The sequence below is a fragment of the Dermochelys coriacea genome, chromosome 2 (genome assembly GCF_009764565.3).
Source record: "Dermochelys coriacea isolate rDerCor1 chromosome 2, rDerCor1.pri.v4, whole genome shotgun sequence".
Taxonomy (NCBI): Eukaryota; Metazoa; Chordata; order Testudines; family Dermochelyidae; genus Dermochelys; species Dermochelys coriacea.
Window position 1 is genome coordinate 115570133 of NC_050069.1, and position 22884 is coordinate 115593016.

At 40.6% G+C, this 22884-nt stretch overlaps 1 protein-coding gene and 1 long non-coding RNA gene across 4 annotated transcripts in view; one reads left to right on the forward strand and one right to left on the reverse strand.

The window, feature by feature from the left end:
* The window catches only part of LOC122458411, a 55648-nt gene that overhangs the window by 20011 nt on the left and 12753 nt on the right, over nucleotides 1–22884 (reverse strand). Inside the window, exon 1 of one of the 2 annotated variants that reach the window (XR_006278459.1) lies at nucleotides 15909–15992. The exons of the other annotated variant lie outside the window; for it this stretch is intronic. This is a non-coding gene — a long non-coding RNA (uncharacterized LOC122458411). Of the gene's footprint in view, nucleotides 1–15908; nucleotides 15993–22884 lie in introns of those variants that run through there. 2 annotated transcript variants of the gene reach the window in all.
* LOC119851574 (androgen dependent TFPI regulating protein) overlaps nucleotides 21079–22884 on the forward strand; it is a 47749-nt gene continuing 45943 nt past the window's right edge. For both annotated transcript variants that reach the window (XM_038391629.2, XM_043507039.1), the window contains exon 1: nucleotides 21079–21550. In XM_038391629.2, the coding sequence (XP_038247557.1) occupies nucleotides 21398–21550 (153 nt within the window). In that variant the 5' untranslated portion in view covers nucleotides 21079–21397. The remainder of the gene's footprint in view (nucleotides 21551–22884) is intronic.

Genomic DNA, 22884 nt, shown 5'->3' on the forward strand with positions numbered 1-22884 from the left:
CACCTTAGGCACCCTCTTGTTCTTACCCTGTGTTCCTGCTGCAAGGGTGACTGGCTCTAATTCAACAGAGGAACAAACAAAAGTCAAACTGGATCAGACCCAATGTCCATCTAGTCCAATAACCTGTCTCTGACAGCAGGGACAGTGCTAGCGGGGGCTTGTGTGGCTATAGAAATGACCTGAACTGCGGCAGTTTAGTCCTTGATTCAGCACCCATTCACTCACTGAAGAAAATGGAAAGACCCTCATTGACTTCAATGAGCTGAGGAGCAAGACCCTGTTTTCCAGCATCTGTAATGTATATACACAGGCTTTTTAAAAAAGCATATTTTAATGGGCTTCCCCTCCCTTTGTGCCCAGGCTGCAGACGGGTGTGGTGTAAGAGAGAGGCTGGGGGAATGGGAAATTGAAACCCAGTGTTCTTGTTTTGGGTTGGGGTCGCCTGTCATCAGCTCTATTGGCATGGCTGTGTCAGGGCTTTGACAGCATTAAAGTGTGTGGAATTTTTGGATAATCTGGTCTTCCTCATTCCTTCGGATACCCCTGATATTGCACTATATATTATTCGATTAAAGAGACAATGTATATTTTTAAATCATATGCTTTAAACAAGCTCATACTCACGTTTAAAGATAGGAGATTCTATTAGTACAAGTGAAAGAATTTTTTAATCCATTTGGCTTGTCCCATTTATGCTCTTTGTTTACTTTGTGCAACTCTTTCAGCTTGGACAATGAAGCCAATTCCACTTTTGTTTATAGTCAGTTTCAATGTAGGGCTCTACTCCCAACACCACAGTGGAATGTGTTTTGAAGCAATTGTTTACATTTGAATTTAAAACAAATAGTGGAAACAGTTTGTTCTCAGTTTTCATTTCATAATTTGTTATGACAATTCATAACAAAATACAAACTGTTAAGGAAGAAAATTAGAAAAAATTGGTATCAGCAATCACAATAGTCTGGCAGTGAGGGACGCTGCTGGGAGAGGGAGGTCCAAGTGTCCCTTTGTAGAAACACTTCTATGGGGTTTAGATTTTATGAAAGTTTGTTTTTAAACACATATTTGCGGTCAAAGTTAACTTGGTAGAGTCCCCTGAAATGCATGTTTTGGCACATGCATTTGTATATTGTTATTGCTACATGATGTATTAGATTGTTGCATAAAGGAGGTAGTATCTGCAAGATGTGAATATCAGGCATTTTCACAAATGTTAAGTGTGCCAAAATATGCATTTCTCACTTAACCATGCAGTTTACACAGCAAGTAATAAAAGTCCTCGGTAAGTATAATATACTAACATTTGTTTACTTAACCCTCTAATTAAGATGCTTTTAAGTTTAAAGTTTTCAGATTAGCGACACAATCACGGCAATATACGTCTTCAGGATCAAATTCCTCTAAGGTGCCAAGATTCACATGAGGTTCATTTAGGAGCAGCAATTTGTATGAGGTCTTCAAAGATAAAGCCATATTTATAAACAAATATATTTTCTAGAAGGAAGATAGCTACACTGAAAAGATTCTTGGTCTGTAGCGAGCAGTTTGCTACAAGAATTTAATATTCAAAATTCAAAATGTGCTGGTTAGTTTTGATTGAACACAAACATCACATGGTATCTTTCTGTTCCCTAATTGGATGAATAACTCAGGTTCCTGGTGAAACTACTTGTTTATTATGAATTCAAGTTTTGTTGTTTGAGATTATTCTCTAACATTTGCTTGACATTTTCTGATTCCATACTCGTGTGCCAGTAAACCCATTGGCAGAAAGCAAACACAAGAAGCAGGTGAAACAGTTCAACAAATTCATATAAAAATTGGAATTTATTTTCATCAAACATTATTTTGCAACATTTGCTTAGCTCTGATTTCTCTGCTGGCACAACCAATTAAAGCTGATCTGTAGTAGACAAGCTGCTGCAATTGGTGATGGAAATGTTTTGGAATTATTTTTTGCCTCTGGCCATGTCTTTGTTGCCTGGAATCATATTATACTGGGCATGTGAATCATAGCTTGTGATTTGATTTTATTTTTAAGATGTCTTGGAAACTGCCTTGTTTTTTCTGGCTAATGCAATGTGCCTTTGGGCTGCATTGTCACATAAGTGCAGCCAATGTGGTGCACGTAAGTGAAGGACTCAAGGAGAAGATTCTCTAGTGCTGGACAGCAAGGATGCCTGGATGACTTTTTGTCTGTTTGTTTGTTTCCTCTTAATTCTATATGGCCTCTTCAGCCTTGGGGCATCATTGTCTTCTAAATCCCCTCACATGTCTAATCTATGTAGAAGAGTACTCTGGAAAAATCAGATACTAGATTGCAAGTAACGCTGTAAATCTTCCATTACAAGCAGCATATTTACAATTGTTATGGCAAAGGGTGCTCATAAAGAGTTGAAGTATAAGCACCTAGGGGGAAATGTCCCCAAAAGAAGACAAAAGATACCATACAATAATTAAAGCCGATAAAAAAAAAAGACAGAACTATTTTCTGTCAGAATATACAGTTCTGTCAAAATTGAAACATTTTGTGAAATCATGTAGATTTTGCTGAAGTTTTGTGTAGGAAAAAACAAAAAAAGTTGGAATACACATTTTGATTTTTTATTTTGAAACTTTTTATTTCAAATTCTTTTGATTTTGTATCATAATAAAATATACAATTGTAAAAGATCAACATTGAAATGTTTAGGTTGATCCCAAAGATTCCTCTCAATCCCTGAGTTTTCTTTTGTGAAGAATTTCTAAATTTGGGGGTTTCATTCCGAATCTAAAACTTTGAAATCTTTCACAAGACAGAATTTCCACTCTCTGCACAGCTGATCAGGGTATTGTGGGATCAAAGCTCTTTTCTTTTGCCTGGAAGGTGAAGTTCTGAGGTTCCTTTGTGTCACTAAGGGAGGGTGGAAGCCCAGGCTCGCCTTTTTAGGCCATGTGGTCTCTCCATGAGCAATCTTGGACTAAAGGTTTTCAAGGTGTAAAACTCAGAGGCCTGAGGTGAGAAGATGAACACTGTGAAACTGTGAGAGAGTCAGGGGCACAAGATAGCTATTTCTGGGGACAGGACAAAGGTGCCTTACCTGAGGTTTCTGCAAGGAGGGAGTTTCCTATTTGTTGTTTGTTTGCAGAAATAGGACTCATGTACATTTTGTAAATGAACAAGTTACACTAAGGAAATATGCGACTCTGCATCACCAATTTCTGCTCCAGAAGGGGAAACTAACCTGGAAGGACCTGGATTGTGCTACAGCTCAGCAAAGAGGCAACAATAGTATATACACATAAATATCTCTCCACACACACAGGTAAGCAGGGGCACAGGGCCAGAAGAAGTCTCCTATTACAAAGGGGAAAAGACCATGTTTGCTTCAAGACGACAAGGAGCTAAACTTAGCCCGGATATAAATTGGCACAGTTGTAGGCTCCTATACCAGAAATGAATTTGGCCAAGGTGTGTAGCTTTGGTGGAATCACAGCTTCAATGAAAGCCCTCTATTCCAAATGGGAATAAACTATACTAATGTAAGGAAAATAGTGTAGAAATGCACTCTCAGAAAAAAGAACACCTGATATAGCCGGTGGGATCAACTCCATGCTCAGGCTTGCCAATGAATTTCTGTACACAATGCTGCTGCAATGTGGGTCTGTAAGCATGTACCACATGCAGTATTGTTGAAGTAGTACCTTGGGCAGCCCCAAGAGTCCCTCAGGTATGGTATGATGAATAAATAAATACTGCACTTTAGCAGGATGACTCACCAAATCAGTGGATTTTTCTAAATAAAAAGCTGTGCTGATTGGGCTGGATTCTTCTCCCATGCTGATGTAATTCCATGGCTTCACTGGAGTTACCCATTATTTACACCAGTGGGGGCAAGGCCAGGATCAGGCCTATATAATCTCCTGCAGTATGTATTTTCTAAATAACTGGGTGCACTCAGAAAAGTCTCTTGCATTTATGTAAAAAGCAGGGTGCTGGGTAAGGTATTAGTCTGTCTGCTTTTGCATACACCAGGGCGTTGTGTGGCAATCACCTTTCTGCGCAGAAATCCTTTGTCTTTTGCAAACATGTGGAGGTTGCATCCTGTAGGCTCCTGGCTAGCAGAGGGGATTCTCATTTTCTCTCTCCTCCTCCTCTCTCTCTCCTCCCAGGACACCTCCCCTCCTCACATCTGTTTTTTCCCCATTTGGCTGCAGCAAGCCCCCTTCTGAAGCTGCATTCACAGGAACAGAGGAGACAATTGGAACCACAATTACACATAGTTTGTGCTGGTGAAGAATTCTGTTTAATCCCACTTAAGCACAAAGCATAATAGGCCGAACTCTGCTCAGTGATGCCAATATAAACCTGGAGTATCTCCGCTTGTGTAACTGCACATGTATAACAGAGCAGGCTTTGGACCACCTAGCTTAAATGATTTTTGAAATGTGGGTGCAGTTATGGATCTGTTTGTACCAAGTGCACTCCTTCAGTGGACAGGCTCAAACATATACCCTCTGTTTCATACCTATTTTCATTCATACTGCCCTCCTCATCCCTGACTAAATCTGCCTGTCCCCCTGTCATGGGGTTCACTTACAACTCTGACGCCTCCTGCTGGTTGTCTTGGGAATTAGTACTGCTCTCCAGGGTGCCCTCTTCTGGGGTGCCTCGATGTCATCAATTTTTGTTCCAGGACCCACACCACTCCCAGGAGTGCGGCATCCTCTTCAGTGACACTGCCCTCCGGCTGTGCCACACTCTATGTTTTCCCCCCTTTTGAGGGACCTGCAATCTCTGTCCAGCCACTTCCCTCAGTGGCAACTGCAGTCCATTGTCCCGGGGCTGCTTCCCATATGGCTCCAGCACCTTCTTCTGCCCTTACCTCAGGGCCTCAGCCTGCAGGCCCTTGCCGCTCCCCAGGAGCTCTCTCTAGCTCCCTATGTCCCTGCTTGCAACACTGAATTGCACCTGGTGCTGGCGCTTCTTCCTCCTGCTAGGAGCCTAGTCTTCTCCAGTCAGCTACTGACCTCTGCTCTGCCCTGCAGCCCTTCTTATATGAGCCTGCCAGGCCATGATTAGAGGCTCCTCTCAGCCCTTTTCTAATTGGCTGCCTCCAGTGCAGCCTCCCTAGGGCTGCTTTTAACTCCTTTTCTACCAGTGAGGGGCAGCCGTGCCATCACACCCCTCCTCTCCCCCCACACACAAGGGGAACTGACACAGAATCTTCATTGAAATCACCCATCAGGGTGACCCAACAACAGCAGGGGCAAACCCAAAGTATGAAGTTTCTACATGATCCTCCACACCTCAAGGAGGCAGCACAGCACTATGGACAAGGCACCGGATTGGGACACAAGAGACCTGGATTTCTTTACCAGCTCTGCCACCAACCTGCTCAATAGCCCAGGGCAAGTTACTCCCTCTCTTTGTGCCTGTTTCCCCTCCCAGCTTTTTGTCTATCTATTTAGACTGTAAGTCCTTTGGGACAGGGTCCATCTTTGGGCAGTGCCTAGTACAGTGAGGCCCTAATCACACATGGGGCATCCAGGCACTACTGTAATGCAAATAATAAATAAAGATCATGAGTTTGTGAGCATGATGCTCTCTCCTCGCTTGGGCTCTGCTCCATTCTCGAAACCAGGCAAGATATTTAAATATGAGAATCCTACTGCCATATATTACTTGACAAGACAGCAGAGTCCTTGAATATTACCATAGCCTGACTGTTCACAAGGAATAAAGCAGGCAAGAAGAGCCAGAAGGCCCACATCATGTGACCATGCATACCCACTCACCAAAACGCAGCTGGTAGGTTTAACTTTTGTCCAGCTTTGACAAGGTCCCTTTAAATTTTACTGGGTTTTTTTTGTCAGTTTGCGTCACAGAGCTAACATTGTTCAAATGCAGCATATTATTTTTGTCCTATGAATCATAGAACTCACTCAAAGTCCTCGTCATGTAACCCACTGTAAGGGCTACAGCATATTACTGCATCTATTTTCATGGCAGGGGATTGTTGTTAATGAACTATTCACCAAGAATGGGGATTTGCTTCACAGATTTGTAAATTAGAAGTAAACTATCAAATAGCTTCTCAGGGCTATAAACCGCACAACTTCCACTGACTAATGGAGCTTGTGCTGCTAAATAATATCTTACATGGCTTTCATCTGGAGGATCACAAAGCTCTTTACTGACTTACAACCATATACAAAATAAACAAACTTCACTTCATCCACTACAATATAATGCAGCAGAGCCAGTGCTGAGGAACATGCAAACATTGAGGCCACACTTGGGAACTTCCCCTCTCCCCTTTGTTGGGGGCAGCCCTTTGGGAGCCAATGCACTGGGAGCTGTAGCAATCAAGCATTTATTTATTTTGATAGAAGTTGTTAGGGATGGGAGCAGGGGGAATGTAGTGAGGGAGGGGTGAGCAGCAAGAGGTTCATAAGTGCGTAAAAGGGATTGAAAACAAACTAAGGCCCTCTAGGCAATTCCTACATGTCTTCTGAAAGTATTTAAGACTAGTACTTAAATGCTGCCATCTTTGAGGTTGGATGCAACTGCTGTTTTACACCACCCACAATAACACTACTCAACACAGTTTAGGAGAATTAGGGAGGATGAATACCATATCCAACTGAATTTACTGTAGCTATGTAGAATGTAAAATTACCCAACTTGGAATTTACCCAGAACATAGGGGTTAATAACCTTACTCTTGCAAAATGTATCCTGTATATCTTTAACCACCAGTACTGGTCAGGACTGATTGCATGTCAGTCAAAAGACCCCATACTATGTAATGCTTTGAAAATGTATCTCTTAGTTTTTGTTTCTAGGAGAACCACTATTCAATCATATTATATCCGACAGATTTACAGCATGAGTTGCAGCTGGGGGGAGAAAAAGAAACTGAGAAGGACACAGCTGGGTGAAACTGAGTTCTAACATTTTAATAGCCGCATTATCCCAGTTGTTGTTGGCTTTTTTCAAATTATGCACATTCAAGAATGTCTATTTTAGAGCCCTAGGAAACTCCAAATAATGACATGTGTGTTAAAATGCAAAGAATGCAAATGTGGTTATTTACTATTTGGTCTGTGGTTTCTTCTCCACTCTAAATTTAAAAAAATTGTGTATAACTTGTATTTCCCAGCTTGAAATAAAATAACACATTTGTTATTTTATATAGGGGGATTCCAAGGTGTTTTTCCTCTTGGTAAGGGGGACCGATGTTGTGATATGATAGTGTTTTAAGACCCAGCTGGGGCTTTGCAACAAATCCTGAGCAAAGGGCTGTGCATCACTGGGTTTCCCAGAAGCAGGCCAAGAACCAAATGCTAACCCCACCTCCCTAAATATGAGCGACATGCTAAGAAAGGGTGGATGCACATATCCCCCATACAGCAAGTGCAGATTTAACGCTCACCCATTGCTCTACTTCAGTATTTCTCAATCAAAGTAGGTTGCAAAAGCTATTTCCTTCCAAAAAAAGGGAAAAATGAGACTCAGGGTATGTCTATATGTGGAACTGGTGGTATAATTTTCCACTCAAGGAGACATACCCATGCTAGCTCTGATGGAGAAAGCATGCTAAAAATAGAATGTAGCTATGGTGGTGCCAGCAGCAGGAGGGGCTAACTGACCCAAGTCCCTGTATGAGAGTCTAAGCATGTACTCAGGGCAGCTAGCACCTCCCACCACTTGCATAGCCCTGGCTACACTAGTTTTAGCATGCTAGCTCCTTAAGAGCTAAGGTGGGTATGCTTCCTCCAGCTGGAAACCACATCCTCCAGCTCCAAGTGCTGACATAGCCAAAAAGGAATAGGAAACAAGAAGACTGGAGAAACAAGTAGTTGCATAAAAGCCACTCAAGGAATGATAGTTTGTAAAAAAAAAAAAAATCAATCCCAGGTAACAGAAAATTGGTCCATTTTTTAGAATCTAAGATTTCTTTTTTTTTCCCTAAGAAAAATGAAAAGCTGTTTTTACCCTCTTCTGGTTGCAAAGATCACTTTCCAAATGTAACAGCTACAGTAATTTGGTTTACTGAATATACAGTATTGTGGAATGTGCAATTAATGAACTGTTGCAACAGAATGTATAAATCATACTTGCTTTCAATATCTTTTTAAATGTGAAATTGTCATTCAGGCCTTCTGCATACAAATGCTATCTTTGGCCATGTATGGCACAATAAGCTTTAAAAAATAAATAAAGTATATATTTGCAGTGCTCCTTTTGGTTTAAACAACACAGAAAATTCTGGAATTTGAGGGTTACATGAAAGCTAGTGGTTTGGGGGTTAAGAATGAGAAAGTTTGGGTAACTTAACGGAAAAAAGAACGGTAATTGTGGTTAAGGCACTAACCTGAGGATCAAGACTTCTGGCTTCAAATCCCACCTCTGCCCCCAAGCAATTTATGGGACCTTTGGCAGGTTACTTAATTTCTCCCTTGCTGAATTCCCCATATAAAATGAAAATAGTACTTCCTTCTTTATAGCGGTGTTAAGAAGAAATACATGGGAGGTGCTCAGATACTACACTAGCAGGAGGCCTCCCAAGATAGTTGTATCCTTTTCACGTATGTGGAACTGACCACCAGAGTCGCTTTCATTTTATTCAGGTTCTGATGATACTTTGCCCATTGCATGTGTGCCCCCCGCAACCTTTTTGCAAAAATGTCATCAAAACATCCTTTGGGATTTGAGGGTAAGTTGCACCATTTTTTAAACAAAAAGAAATGAATACTAAAGAAAACGGTCACTCTAGTTTAATGTGAAAGGTGTCTTCCAGAGAAAAAATATTGGGCTTGTGACTTTTCGATGATATATAAAGAAAAGCCTACCCAAAAAAACCCCAAAAAACAAAAAGAAAACCTGAGGAGGGAAAAATATTTTCTGCTTGTTCCCCCCAAGAATTCAGGTCTTGCCTATCCTGGAAGATTCTGTAGAAAGTGGAGAACAGCTAGATTATGGTATCACAAGCAGCGAGGAAGTGAAACCTGATTTACTGAGAGAGGAAGTGATTTGTATGCAGACTGTTACCAACAAAGAGCTTCAAATACCTACTTAACTTAACATAATTGGAAAACAGAGACATTTTTGTTTAGGGTTCACTACCCTCCTACACCTTCAATTAAAGCTCACAATTCACATTTCTGAGGCTCCCAACAAGTCTTCTAGATTAAAACTAGGGAAAAGCATACTTGACACACTTGATTTCAGAGAACAAGCAGAAATCAACCTTTACTGAGGCAGGGGAAATCGCAACCTTTTAGGCCATTGTACATAATAAAGCACCGATAAAGGTACAAAATCCATTTCCTCCCTTTGAAGCTACAACTGAATTACAAATGTAACTGCATTGACATATTTTTTCCTCCCAGAAACCACTGTCAGCTTCAGAGGCTGATGCTTCTTTTTGATCTTCCACAAAATTTAGACAAAAACTCTATATCTGAGACGGTCAGAAAGGAAACGGCCAGATGCCCCATTACAAAGAATGTGCTATGCATTTATGGAAACTGATCTTGTGAAGTTAGTCTAGTTCCTTAGAGCACATAGTTCCTGTGCAAATTACAGAACTACAAAAAGCAAATCTACAAAAGTAGTAACTAAGCTCCAAAGAAATGACAGCTATCAGGTTCTTGTTTATCAAATGCAAAGTTTAAAAAAACCCAAATGGATGTGTGTTTGCTAAGCATATTTTTGAACAAGATGTTAAAAAAAGGAGGGGGGAAATGGAGTCGTTTTCTTGAAAGAAAGCAAGGGCTGTAATCTGGGCTCCACTATAGCTTCTTTAAGGCAGCTTAGCTGCAGTCATGGGGCTGCACAAAGCTGGCTTAACTGGCCCTGGGGAATATCCACAGCATACTGCAATTTCAGGTTAGACAGCTGGCTAACTGGCCACACCCCACTCCCATTCAATCCCCGAAACAAGGGTATGCGAGGAGATATGACAGGGGAAGGACTGTGTGGCTAGAGCTCTCTGCATTCCAGTTATTTTGGGTCTGTGGAGCAGTCTGCAGAGAGTTGGTCTACACCACTGCACATTAGATCAGCCCTTGGGTCTGCTCCAACACATGCCAGGAACAGGGCACTGAATTCCAGAGGTGCAACAGAGGCTTAAAGCCACATTTGCTCCACCAACATTGCCCCCAACCCACCATGGTTGCCTCTCCTGAGCTGCATAATTCTGAATTAGAACTAAAGTCTTTACAGAGAAAAACTTCTAGCATAAATAATCATTCTGTACCTTCTGTGACTGGAGCTGTAGCTCATCAGGGGAATATAAAGGAACAGGGAAACAAACTATAGCTGCTGGGAAGGATCAACTAGCAGAGAGCAATTTTACAGGGAGCTCGGTGTTTTCCACCTTGAGAAAGAAGTCTATATTTTTAACTACCACATTTAATTAATAACAAGATTAATACCTAGATGAGAAGAAACTTTTGGCTCACCAGGGAGATTTTCAGCTGTTTTTGCATGAATCAAATAGAAACCAAAACAAAGCAAAACATCAAGTTGAGTTGTAATCCAGTTCTCTTGGATTCTTTCTTTTCTCACTGAAAAAATGGGAATGGATGAGTCATTACACAAAGTAAAACTATTTCCCCATGGTATTTCTCCCTCCCACCCCACCCTCCACTGTTCCTCTGATATTCTTGTTAACTGCTGGAATTAGCCTACCTTGCTTGTCACCATGAAAGGTTTTCCTCCTTCCCCCCCCCCCCCCCTGCTGCTGGTGATGGCTTATCTTAAGTGATCACTCTCCTTACAGTGTGTATGATAAACCCATTGTTTCATGTTCTCTGTGTGTGTGTATATAAATCTCTCCTCTGTTTTTTCCACCAAATGCATCCGATGAAGTGAGCTGTAGCTCACGAAAGCTTATGCTCTAATAAATTTGTTAGTCTCTAAGGTGCCACAAGTACTCCTTTTCTTTTCACTGAACAAAATGTCTGAACTTCCAATAGCTGATCAGAGTGAGTTTTGTTTTGTTTTCTTGTGGGAGCTAGGATGTGGGGGAGTGCCTGTGGACACTGTAAGTATGTTTGTGTGTCTACATAAACAGCTAAACAGTTAACCATCCTGTGCTGGAAATGTACTAATGTACTAATTAAGCAGTGTTCCTCCCACACCTGTTTCTACTCCTTCAGATAGATGCCTAGTCCCAGAAGAAGCATCCTATGAGCCAAATGTGACCCACACAGTTCTACTAAGTAGAGTGTGGCTTCCCTCATTTTCCATACTGAGGCACAGTCCCGGGAAACCACAATTTTCAGCATAAAGTTGCTCTGATCAAAATGAAGCATCACATGCCAGCACATTTAGACATATTAAAAAAATGGAGAAAGGAAATTAAGAGTGATCTGTGTTTCCCAGGTATGAATACAGAGACCCCTTGCAAAGAGTCCCCAGTTTTTGCAAACAAGTCTCACCTCAGACCTGACAAACTCACTACACCAAACATGTCTTACAGGTTATTTATCCATAAAGAGTAACATGTAAGATATCTACAGAAAGTTTGTAACTTGTCAAGACTCAATCTTTGTGATATATATGTAAAGGTAATATTTAAGGAATAATGTATTTATATTTTAAGTATGCTTTATGGACTTGGAGTAAAACTTGGTCACCAGAGGATAATTTGTCTTGTCCATTCAGGCAGGCAGGAGTCATCACCCCATCCTGTTTAGCCAGTGAAGCAATGAAAAGCTAAATTGTTTAGCCTTGCTCAATCCCAAAACTTTCAATGGAAAACCATCAGAGGCAAATGCAAACAACCGGAACCACTTGAAGGTTTAAAAAAAAAAAAAAGGAACATTACAACAAGACAGGGGCTATGAATAGAAACAAAAGACCATTCCAGGAGTACACAGAGGAGGGAGAGACCCTCTGGATCCTTTCACTGAGGAGACATCTGGAGGAGCCAGGTTTTCTTGTGAAAAATTGGATCCTGGTTCCTGTGAAGCCAGCCAGCTCTGCAACAGACTGAACTTTTGGGGTGGGTTGGAAGAACGTACCTTAATAGGTAGGAAAGGTAACCATTAATAAGCTTGCATTTTATGATTTTGTTTTGTATTGTAACCATTTGTTTCCACCACTCTCTCTTCTTTCTTCTTAACTTTCCGTTCTCTTGTAACAAAATTTCTCTTTTTTTTAAATTAAAAGTGCTCTGTGATTTAAGGCAAAACTAGTAAATTGGGGCACACTGCTCCTTTGTGGGGCAGAGGATCTGGCATTTCTGTGAGTAGCCAGTGTCAAGGGCTGGATATCACAGGGGGACGATTCAAAGGGACTCAGGGACTGCGGTACATCTCTTGTTAACCCACAAGATAAAGACAGGGATGGCATAACTCAGAGGAGCCTATCTGAGTGGCTGACAGGCTGATGGGGTTAGGGAGCAGATACCCAGCCAGGAACAGGCAAGATACACTCAAAATGACTAATAGTTCTGGGTACCCCCAAGAACCATCAGCCGCTCATCAGTAGAATGACTTGCCAGTGGTAAGTTGAACTTTATTTTTCAAAAAAGTGGACTGTAACTATAAGGCCCCAGACATAGTCATGTATTCCCCAGAGACATGTATGAAGACAGATATATAAAACAGCAACCACAAATAAAATGATGACCATCAACGAAATCCGCTATCTCTACTGAAAGCAAACACAAAACACTTTTTTATTTTAAATCAAAACCGCACAAATCCATCTTTAAAGTCATTTCTCTGCATAGCATCGTACCTTCAGAAAACTGTGAAGACTTATTTTTGAACTTCAATAACTGGAAAACAGCTTTTTTTAAAAAAAATACAAACTTGGTATGTATGTTGTCTTTGAAGAGGAATGCACATTTGTTAGGTTGGAAAAACAGTGACCAAAAGTAAAGAGATTCTATTTAAAAAGTAATTTTAAAAGATTACATGGGTCCACAGGAGCCATTCCACATTCACCGTAGACCATAACTGTGCTGTTAAATTAGCCACACTCACATGCGCAATGTGACCTTCCCTAGATGTGCACTTTACGAGCTGAGCAAAAAACACTCTGTGCAAGGTGTACTGAGCAAGTGCAGAGTTACATTTTCAACAGATCTCAACTTGGCCCAGTCAAAATCAGTGTTCATAGGGACACTCAAAGACACTTGGTATCAGTGAGGACTACTTCCAACCAAAATTTTCTCTTTTTATCCCTATGTGATTTGGTGTTATAGCTATTCAAATTAAGGACCCAAAATACTGTTATAAGGTGAAAAGTTTATTTTGTTTCGCTACTTGTGTTCATAAACAACAGAACTCTTTTTCCTTAAAGTTTTTTAAAAAGTTACTTTTGGGAAGGAACTCAGCCTGGAAATTTTCAGTCTTACAGGAGAAAATTTGGAGAAATTATAAGTGAGAATGGAAATGTTAATGCAACCTTAACTATAGGAGTTGCTGCCACTTTTACTATAATAAGTGGGGCAAATGAAAATAGTATTGTGTACACAGTAAGTACATAGTTTTCCTTATCCAGGTGCATGTTAGGTATGGTTACCCCGGTCACTCCCATTAAAATAAATATAGATGGGCCCAATTCTCCACTGTTTTGCACCTTGTGTCATCACAGTTACCGGTTTGAGAAGGGCATAAAATTCTTCTGTAATGTTTTACACCCATTTTGCAGAGGTGTTAATGACTCCACAAAGGTTGAGGCAATGAACCATGATCATACATTTAACTAGAATCAGGTAGGATTTTGTGTTATGTTTATTGTATGAACTTTAGCAGTGCATTACCTACAATTACAGGCCTAATTCGATGCTTATGTACACCTGTGTAAATCAAGGATAATTCCACCAAAGTCAATGAAGTTACAGCATGGTAAAACCAGTGTAAGTGAGAGCAGTGTCAGGCCCAAAGTGTAATTCCAATGTAGGATCATAGGATCAGCTACTTTTTATCTTCTCGTCTTGCACATGTGCTAGGTTGAACTCAAAGGATTAATTTACCACCCAGTGTGCAGCTTTGCAGAGAGAAGGAATCAAAGACTAACTCACCAAAATAAACTTGTCCCTAACTACCCAGGACCCAACTTCCTTTCTTGAAAGCCCAGAGTGCTGGAATTCTTCCCTTTAAATCAGAACTGTGCTACCAGGGGTGCTGTCATTACAGAGCTCATAGGACATTTTGCTATAGTGGGAGCGTCAGCACTGGTGTCCTAGCAAAATTTTAGTTTGGGTTATTAATTTCTCTTCAATCTACCAGCTTGGGAGCACTGCACCTTTTCTACTGACCAGGTCTATTTGCCAATGTATTTCTCTGACTGATTGCCAGTGCCAAAATGAGTTACATGAGTGGTCTACTACTCCCTTGCAGCAGGGTGTCATTTGTTATGGGTAAGAGGGCAGTTGCCGCCACCCCCCTCCCCACACACACACTTTGGTTTGCCCTGACACCGAGACTTTCCATAGGTCTATATGCTCCATTTTGTCTTCCACTTTTTGCCCCTCTTTCCCATACCAGACGTTGCAGGATATAATATAATCACATATAATGCTCTATATGCTGGCACAACTTTGCCCTCCACCCCCAAATTTTTCTGAAATGATGCCCTGCTTTGCAGCCTGTCATAGGAAAGGGACCAATAGCCAATGTATATGTCAGCAATGAGTATGCTAAAGCCACTACCATGAATTACAAATAGAAACCCAAAGGATTTTGGCTTATTCACAAACTGTGTGGAGGCTGTTCCCTTCCAAAGCCCACTGAAGTCAATGGAAGTCTTTCCACTGACTTCAGAGGAATGGATCAGACCCTAAACCTCACATAACAACCTGTCTGAATCTTGGTTTCTCCACGGTAAAACAGAGATAACAATATTCTCCTTTGTAAAGCATTTTGAGATCTTTGATGAAAAGCCTTACTGTATATAAGTGCTAAGTATTACTGTTAAATAAAAAAAAATAAAGATCTACGTGAAAACAAGTAAGCAGTGCCGTCCCAAAAGTTTGTGGATAATTTCAAGCTTGCTGCCAAGTACCAGCAGTAAACAGTGGGATAAGCTGATAGTAAGAAGCTTAAGTGGAAGTTTTGCTAAGGCTGTTTTCATCAGAAATCAGGAATACAGAAGAGAGTTCAGCATGTTCGAAATTGGATAATATTGATTGGATTGCAATGAACATGCTTCCTCCTTTGATGATTAATTCAGGGAATAAAAATCTATATGAACAGTATATTTTCTGCTAATAAGCTAAAGCATGTGACCAAGAAAGCTCAGAATCCTTGAATGCTGTACAGTATTTAGAGTGTGTGAAACATCACATTTGTAAGAAAAGGAACAGAAACTCTTTGTGTAATAGCCCAATTCCAACATTAAATATTTCAGAAATATAGCTGATTATATGGCCAGCAATTATACAAAGTGTTGCAAATGCCTGAATGTGTTTTTTCTTAGGCACTGAAATGGAATGTAAAGAAGCAATCACTTCCTGAATGGAATCGTGCAGAGCATTTTCCATACTGTAACACTAATTAAATTAACCCTCATGCCAGTTTTGTTAATAAACGGACGTAAAAATGATTACCTTTGTGTTTTTCTTCCCCAAACTTGTGGCATACTAGGATGACTGTACTTGTTAGCAAAAATGTAAGTTTCATTTCATAGTGAGAGAATAACAAAAGCTAAAAGAGTAAAATATGGGGATCTGGATCGAAGCGTGACTCATACCTGTTTAATGAGAAGAATTCAGATTTGGAAAGGGAAGTGTATGGACAGGGAAAGTCACATGAAGAGTATGTGTGGTGGGTTATCTTAAATTGTTATATTAAAATGTCTTTTCATGTTATGTCAAACTCCTGGGTGGGTGTCCTTCTTATATGTTGACGAATTTAAATAAATAAAAATTGGGAGGAAAACACAAAGAGAGATAACTTACTTTTAAATACTTCTTTTCTCCTGTTGTTTAAAGCCCACCGTTTTACCAACTCAGGCCTGGACCATGTCAGCTTTGTAAACGAAGCAAGTCGGGCATGGTCAGTATTTTAATGGCCAGTATTTCAAGGATAATCCTAGGGTGCTGCAGAAAGTGGTAGTGATAATTCAATAGATGGGCCTCTCTGTTCTGAGTAAGCACTGGACCAATACTTCAAACAGGGAGGAAGGATAGTGCAGTGGCTAGCATGCTAGCCCAGGAATCAGGAGTCTGAAGATGAGTTTCCTGCTCCATCACAGATTTTCAGTGTGACCTTGGGCAACTTGTTTAGTCTCTCAGGGTCTCCATTCCCCATCTGTAAAATGGGGATAATAGCACTTCTCTACTTCATAGGGGTGATGTGAGGATAAATCCATTAAAATTGTGAGGTGCTCAGAATCCATGGTAATGGAGGCCATATAAGATACATAGAACATGGGGCCTTGCATCTGATCTCACTCACCCACTTGTAACTCCATTAACCTCAGAGGAATCACTCCTGGTCTACATCAGTACAAGTGAAAGGAGAATCCGGCTCATCCTGCTGTTAGAGATACCAAGCCTGATTCTCTAATGCCTTGTACCTTGTGTAGTCATTTATACATGTACAAAATGGGTGAAAATGTCACCAAATCAGAATTTACCACTCCCTTATACTGGCAATAGCATATTACATTCACTTTGCCCAGGTGTAAATGACTACACAAGCTGCAAGGCAGTGGAGAATTAGGCACATGGTCTTTCTGAATGAGATGAAAAAACCTGAGGTCTTGTCTTTTTGTCCTCATTAAGTGGTGACCTAGCTGGATTCCAGTTTGGATAATCAAATTTAGTTACTTAAAATTCTCTCTAGAGCAGTGGTTCTCAACTAGAGGTACATGTACCCCTAGGGGCATGCAGAAGTCTTCCAGGGGTTACATTAACTCATCTAGGTTTTTGCCTAGTTTTACAACAGGCTACATAAAAAGCACTAGCGAAGTCAGTACAAACTAAAATTTCATATCTTGTTTATACTGCTCTATACACTGAAATGTAAGTGCAATATTTATATTCCAATTGATTTATTTTATAATTATATAGTAAAAATGAGAAAGCCAGCAATTTTTTGGCAATAGTGTGCTGTGACCCTTTTGTATTTTTATGTCTGATTTTGTAAGCAAATAGTTTTTAAGAGAGGTGTAACTTGGGGTAGATAAGACAAATCCAACCCCTAAAAGGGGTACAGTGGTCTGGAAAGGTTGAGAACCACTGCTCTAGACGTTTAATTGGATAGAGTGGCATTCTTCATTCCCGTTATAAAACTTTTGTATAGTGTTAGTGTGAACCATTAAACAGTTGCTGTGCTCCACCCTAGAAATGGCTGCATTTCAAAGGGTGATGTAGTGACTCTCATGTAGTTTGTAAAGCACTTAGAGATGAAAGGTGCTATCTAAATGTAAGCTATTTATAGTATTTACTTTTTTTCTTTTTTCTTTTAATGAACACCTGGACTTCGGTCACATATCATACAACAATCTCCTCTCCTCCTGAAGGACAGATAGGGGCAGAGTCCCATAATGCATCTCTTAGTTTACCTAACAGGATCAGTGAGCAGAGACCAACCTAAAAGTGGCACCTTCTTGACCTGAGATATCTAGCATATCTTGGGGCTGTATTTCTTTAGGTTCTACTTCCTTAGATTGTAAGCTCTTTTCGTTCTGTGTTTGTACAGAGCCTAACCTAATGGAGTCCTAGTCCATGACTAGGGTTACTAGGCACTATGGTAATACAAATAATAATCAAATAATAATAATGTCCAGTGCTTCACATTGCTTCACACTAAACACTGGATCTCACTTTTGCTCTCTTCATAGAGATCTGCAGAACCCACCGAATGGCCATATGTTGATTTTCTATCTCCAGCAGAAAGAAAGATCAAACAAATTGACAGCAATAGACAGTTTGGGTCTGATCCTGTAAGATGCCCAAGAACTACTTGGGAGGTGCTGAGCACCGGCAGTTTCCATCGACTTCAACTGTATTTAAGGGCACTCAGCACCATATAGAAATACACCTTCTGTTTATAAGTATCACTGAGTTCTCTTTCCCCCAGGAAAATTTCTGATGCCCTGGACCTGTACAAAGTGGGTGGGAAATGCCACTATTCTAATTTGTCAGTAGCCTTTTGCACCTACTTTGCACTCATGTAAATGCCCCCTCAGAGTGTAGGGCACTGAATACGAGATCCTATACTCTCTCTCTCTTCCCCCAACTCCCATCTGAACTAAAAGCCAACTAGACTGAAAGATACATACAAAGAGAAAAATATGTGGGAAAGCAAAACAGATGGTCTCAGTCTATGGGACAGGTGTCCACACCACAAAACTGTCAGCACATACAACACCCTTGCTGGAAGTCTCAGCCATACTAGCCAAAAATCTTCTCGGAGGGAAAAATAAAAGGACCTTGTACATTTGCATAGATTTACATCATTTGCATAAACCCAGGTGCAAATCATTACAAGCACATGCCATCCTACTTTAAAGTTATGCTGTAAGGAACCGCTACTTGGACAAATAAATTTTACAGAACCTGGAGCAAGGGGTTGGACTAGATGACCTCCTGAATTCTCTTCCAACCCTGATATTCTATGATTCTATGGAGTGTTTGACAGATGTTATATATTGTAGCCATCCAAGATATAAATAAAAAATAAAAGACCTGTCATACCATATTTCCATTCTTGTTCCTACTCTCATTTGTAGTGACAAGTTCTAGGAAGACAGAGGAGGAGAAGGTGTTCCTGCCAGCTTCATTATCAATGAGCCTCCAAAAGTCATAGGCAAATGCAAAAAGCCAGGCCATTTAAAACAATTTTCCATAGGGGTTCTTTGAAGAACATATAATGATATCTTTAGGATCCAAAACAATGGATTATCTTTTTTTTCTCCTGCAAAAGATTTTTTATCTCTGACCTCAGCCAACCCCAAGGTTTCCTAATACATTTTGAACTGGTGTAAGAGGCAATGAGAAATCTGAGACATGTGAACATTTAAAAGAGAGAGAGATTCACTTTGAATTATGTCTGTGGAACCTGGATGTGGATAATTCAAATTAGGAGAGGAGAGAAGTCAAGGAAACAGAAAATGCCTTTCAAGCGCTTCAGTGTTAGGGCTATTTCCTGACATGCATGTGAATTGCTTTCTGATTTTATATGAAATCATTCGACTCTGAGTCTTGAGCCCAGCATCAGACAAAAGAGCAGATTGCTCAAGTATCCCTATAGACCACTACAAATGCCAGAAAAGAAGAGTAGCCTTAAAATAGTCTGCTCAGCAGAGAGTCAACTCTGTCCTGGAGGGACTGTCTCTACAGGACAGATGGTAGTTCACACTCTGGCGTCTCTGTTATGACTGCCAGTTGTGGTGAGTGATGGCAGTGGTGCAGATTAACACAGATCACCAGCTCAATACCTAGATTATCATAAAGCATTCATATGGTCATTGCTGCCGCACCCCTTGGCTTGAAGTAGTAATAACAAACACCAAATACATGGTTTCCAAAGTTTCTATTGCCAGCACCCCCACAGTAAAAATTGTTCCAACACCCTTGTGTAGCATGACCCAAAGCCTGCGTATATAGGTTTTACATTGGACTGTACCTTGACATTCAAGGAATCCTTTATTAAGACCTCACTGCAAATAAAGATAAGAAACAACCTGATCAGCAAATTAACTGTGTGTCTATCTGGGCTTGGCCTGTGTTATTCTGTAGCAGAGTATTACTTCCTGGCATGGCTCAGCTCCTTTTACTCAGCAGGAGCAGACACTCAGCTGTATGAAACTACGCGTTTAATAATAGGAACCATGGCACCAACCGACGTGGCCTGGCTTCTGATCCTGTCCAACATTGTCCCTCCTGATATCAGGTGACAAGTCATCTTGCAGAATCTGCTCCTTAAAGGTGCAAGGCATGCCACATCTATTCTAGTTTAAAGATGTGTTTAATCCACCAAGCCACCATGCCAGCACAAGGTGCCCTGTTTAGACAATTCCCCTAAGGAACTTCAAAATCACCTCCAGGTGGAATATTAGATGGCAAGAACAAGCTTCAAACACAGCCAGTGCCTGTCTCGTGACAGAGCCAACAGTCCAGCCCCCTCGTTTTGACCTTCCAGGCCGTCTCTGAGTAAAGCTCAATTGCTTCAAACGTGGAGTGATAAGAGATGCTGCTAATGACTATAAGTGGGGCCTCTGTGACTCCTCTTTGCAGTTGTGGCCCGTTAGATTCAGGCCAAATACTTGCAGGCTGCACTCATCAGCAAGGGCTGCCCGGTTCCCTCATGGACTTGCATAACCTTCCCTAGACTATTGAATGGTTAAGACACTTAGGCTAACACACTTGACTTGATTGGCTGTGTAGCTGCAATTGCTATATTATATACCCCGTGTGTGTGTGTGTGTGTGTGTGTGTATATATATATATATATATATATATATATAATGCTGCACTGTCATACCAGGGAAGAACCATTATCTGGAGGTTAATGTGATTAAGCAAACAAGCAGCTCAGTAAAGAAACTACTTAAGTAAAAAATGCATCCGATGAAGTGAGCTGTAGCTCACGAAAGCTTATGTTCTAATAAATTTGTTAGTCTCTAAGGTGCCACAAGTACTCCTTTTCTTTTTGCGAATACAGACTAACACGGCTGCTACTCTGAAACCTGTACTTAAGTTACATTACCCCAGGCTATTGCCCCTTCTCTCTATCCCCTCCCAGACATTTAAACTGACTTGAATTTTGTCAGATCAGCTGTGTACATTTGTAAATACTTAAGTAACATGGATTGACAGAATAACCTACTTCAGAAAACTTTCTACAAAGAATGTCAAAAACGATTTTCAAAAAACTTACGAAACCAAAGAACCCTAACATTAGTGTATTAACCCCTTGGATCCTCCCTCTTTTACCACACTAACAAATTTATTCAGTTGCCTTTGAAAGCCCTCTCTTCTTTCCATCTTCGTTCTTTATCGAAACAAAAGTGACAAAGGTCCCCCAAAATTGATCAAGGGTCATGACAACACCAATATCTCACCAGAAGGAAAAATAGGGTTTTTTTCCTACTTGTCCAAAAAGAATGTGAAGCTCAATTATGCAAAACCAGCAACAACCTCCTCCCCTGGTGCAGGAACACCAAAACTTATGCAACTCTGCAACTAATCTTCAGTAATCTTGAGTGAGACATTTAAATCCAGGGAATAAGCCTATTTTTTCCAAGCTTATCAGTAGAAAAAAAAAGAGAAGAAGAAAGAAGCAAAGTCCAGCCAATGTTGTAATATTTGTTTCATACGAGCAGTGTCCTGACTTTCTTCAGACAGCAAACTCTCCTGCCGTGCAATTTCTTATGCATGGCTACTGAACATTAAAAGAAAAGCTGCTTTTAGGCTTGAATAGCACTTACAGCAGAACCATGGCAATTGCTACACTGGCTCTGTACCATTCCCTTGTTTTTGTCTGGTATATTTTTGTAACCTATTCAATCTCACTCGTAAGAGCAGAAGACCAGCCGTCTGAAGTGTTCCTTTATGGTAGGCAGTGGAAATATTTGACAGTTCTCAATCTGGTAAGCATGTAGTATACAGTGGTACCAATCTGTCTATTTGTCTGTCTACCATCTGTGCCTCAAAACATATGCAGCTGGTGTATTTGCTGCTGTTATACTGCTTTCTTTTATGGTTTATACCCCAAAGGAAACTAAATAGTTATCCACATTTGTGTTGTTTAGGCATAAAGAATATTTGGCAGCAAATTGCAATACTTCTAAATTTTATATATACTGTAGCTAGTTGCCTCATTGTTAAGACACAAGTTAACCGTGAGAAGGAAAGAAATGTAGAGTGTGTACAGGAAGTATGTACAGCTTTGAAGCATGTTATCTAGTCCTAGGAGAAGAATAATTACCAATTAGTATTAATATAGGTATATTCAGCACTGAGTAACATGCATGCAGTGATAATTATAGTTCTTTGAAAAGATTTAACCTATTACAAAATATACAAGCAGTAAAACAAAATATCGTGAGGTAATAGCCAATCATTGCATGTACTTAATTAAAAAAAATTGTTTGGGGGGGGACATTGTAAGTCACAATGGGCATAAAGAAATGTAGAAATATGTGCAATATTATCTCATGCTTTTCAAGAAGTATGATCAATGGCTGGCTATGTTTCTTAGAATTACACTGTGATATACTGACAATAATATATTTCTCCATCACACATTAGTACTAATATCACACCATTACTAACCAAATGAAAACATATAACACATGCTGTCCATGGGACAAAACTTGGTCCGTGTAACTAGCCCAAGTAGCTGAGCTGTGCAAAGGGGATTTCTATGGGCGGAGACAGGGGCTTGTGGAGAGGATTCCTATTGAGCTGTTGTTCTGGTAATGGAGCTACTTCAGGGACACTAGTTAGCCTCGAGGCTCCATAGCCCTTGCATTCCCCTTGTGACCCAGTCAGTGGTGTATGGATTTGCATAGCAGTGGAACCTCCAGCCCTGCCCATGCCCATCCTTATCCCTAGAGGGCCACTGGATGATGCCACACTGGGAGTTACTACACAATAGAGGGCGCGGTGGCACGCACTAAAGCACTTTGTGAGTCTAAGCCCTTCAGGGTAGGGATTGTCTCTTCTGTGTCTGTGTAGCATATACAGTAGTAGTCAATATAAATATTTACTGCAGCGGCTACTAACAACCAGCAATGTGAGCCACCCCATAGGCCCCTGACGTCCTGACTGAGCTTCCTTGAACCACAGTTGTCCTGTTGTAGGCTGGGCTCTCCTCACCCACAGAATGAGGAGCAGGATTTGGGGCTATACCTTTGGGCATTCTTATGTTGTATTTTTAAAAACCATTAATGAAAACCAATGATAAAATGGGAAACACTGG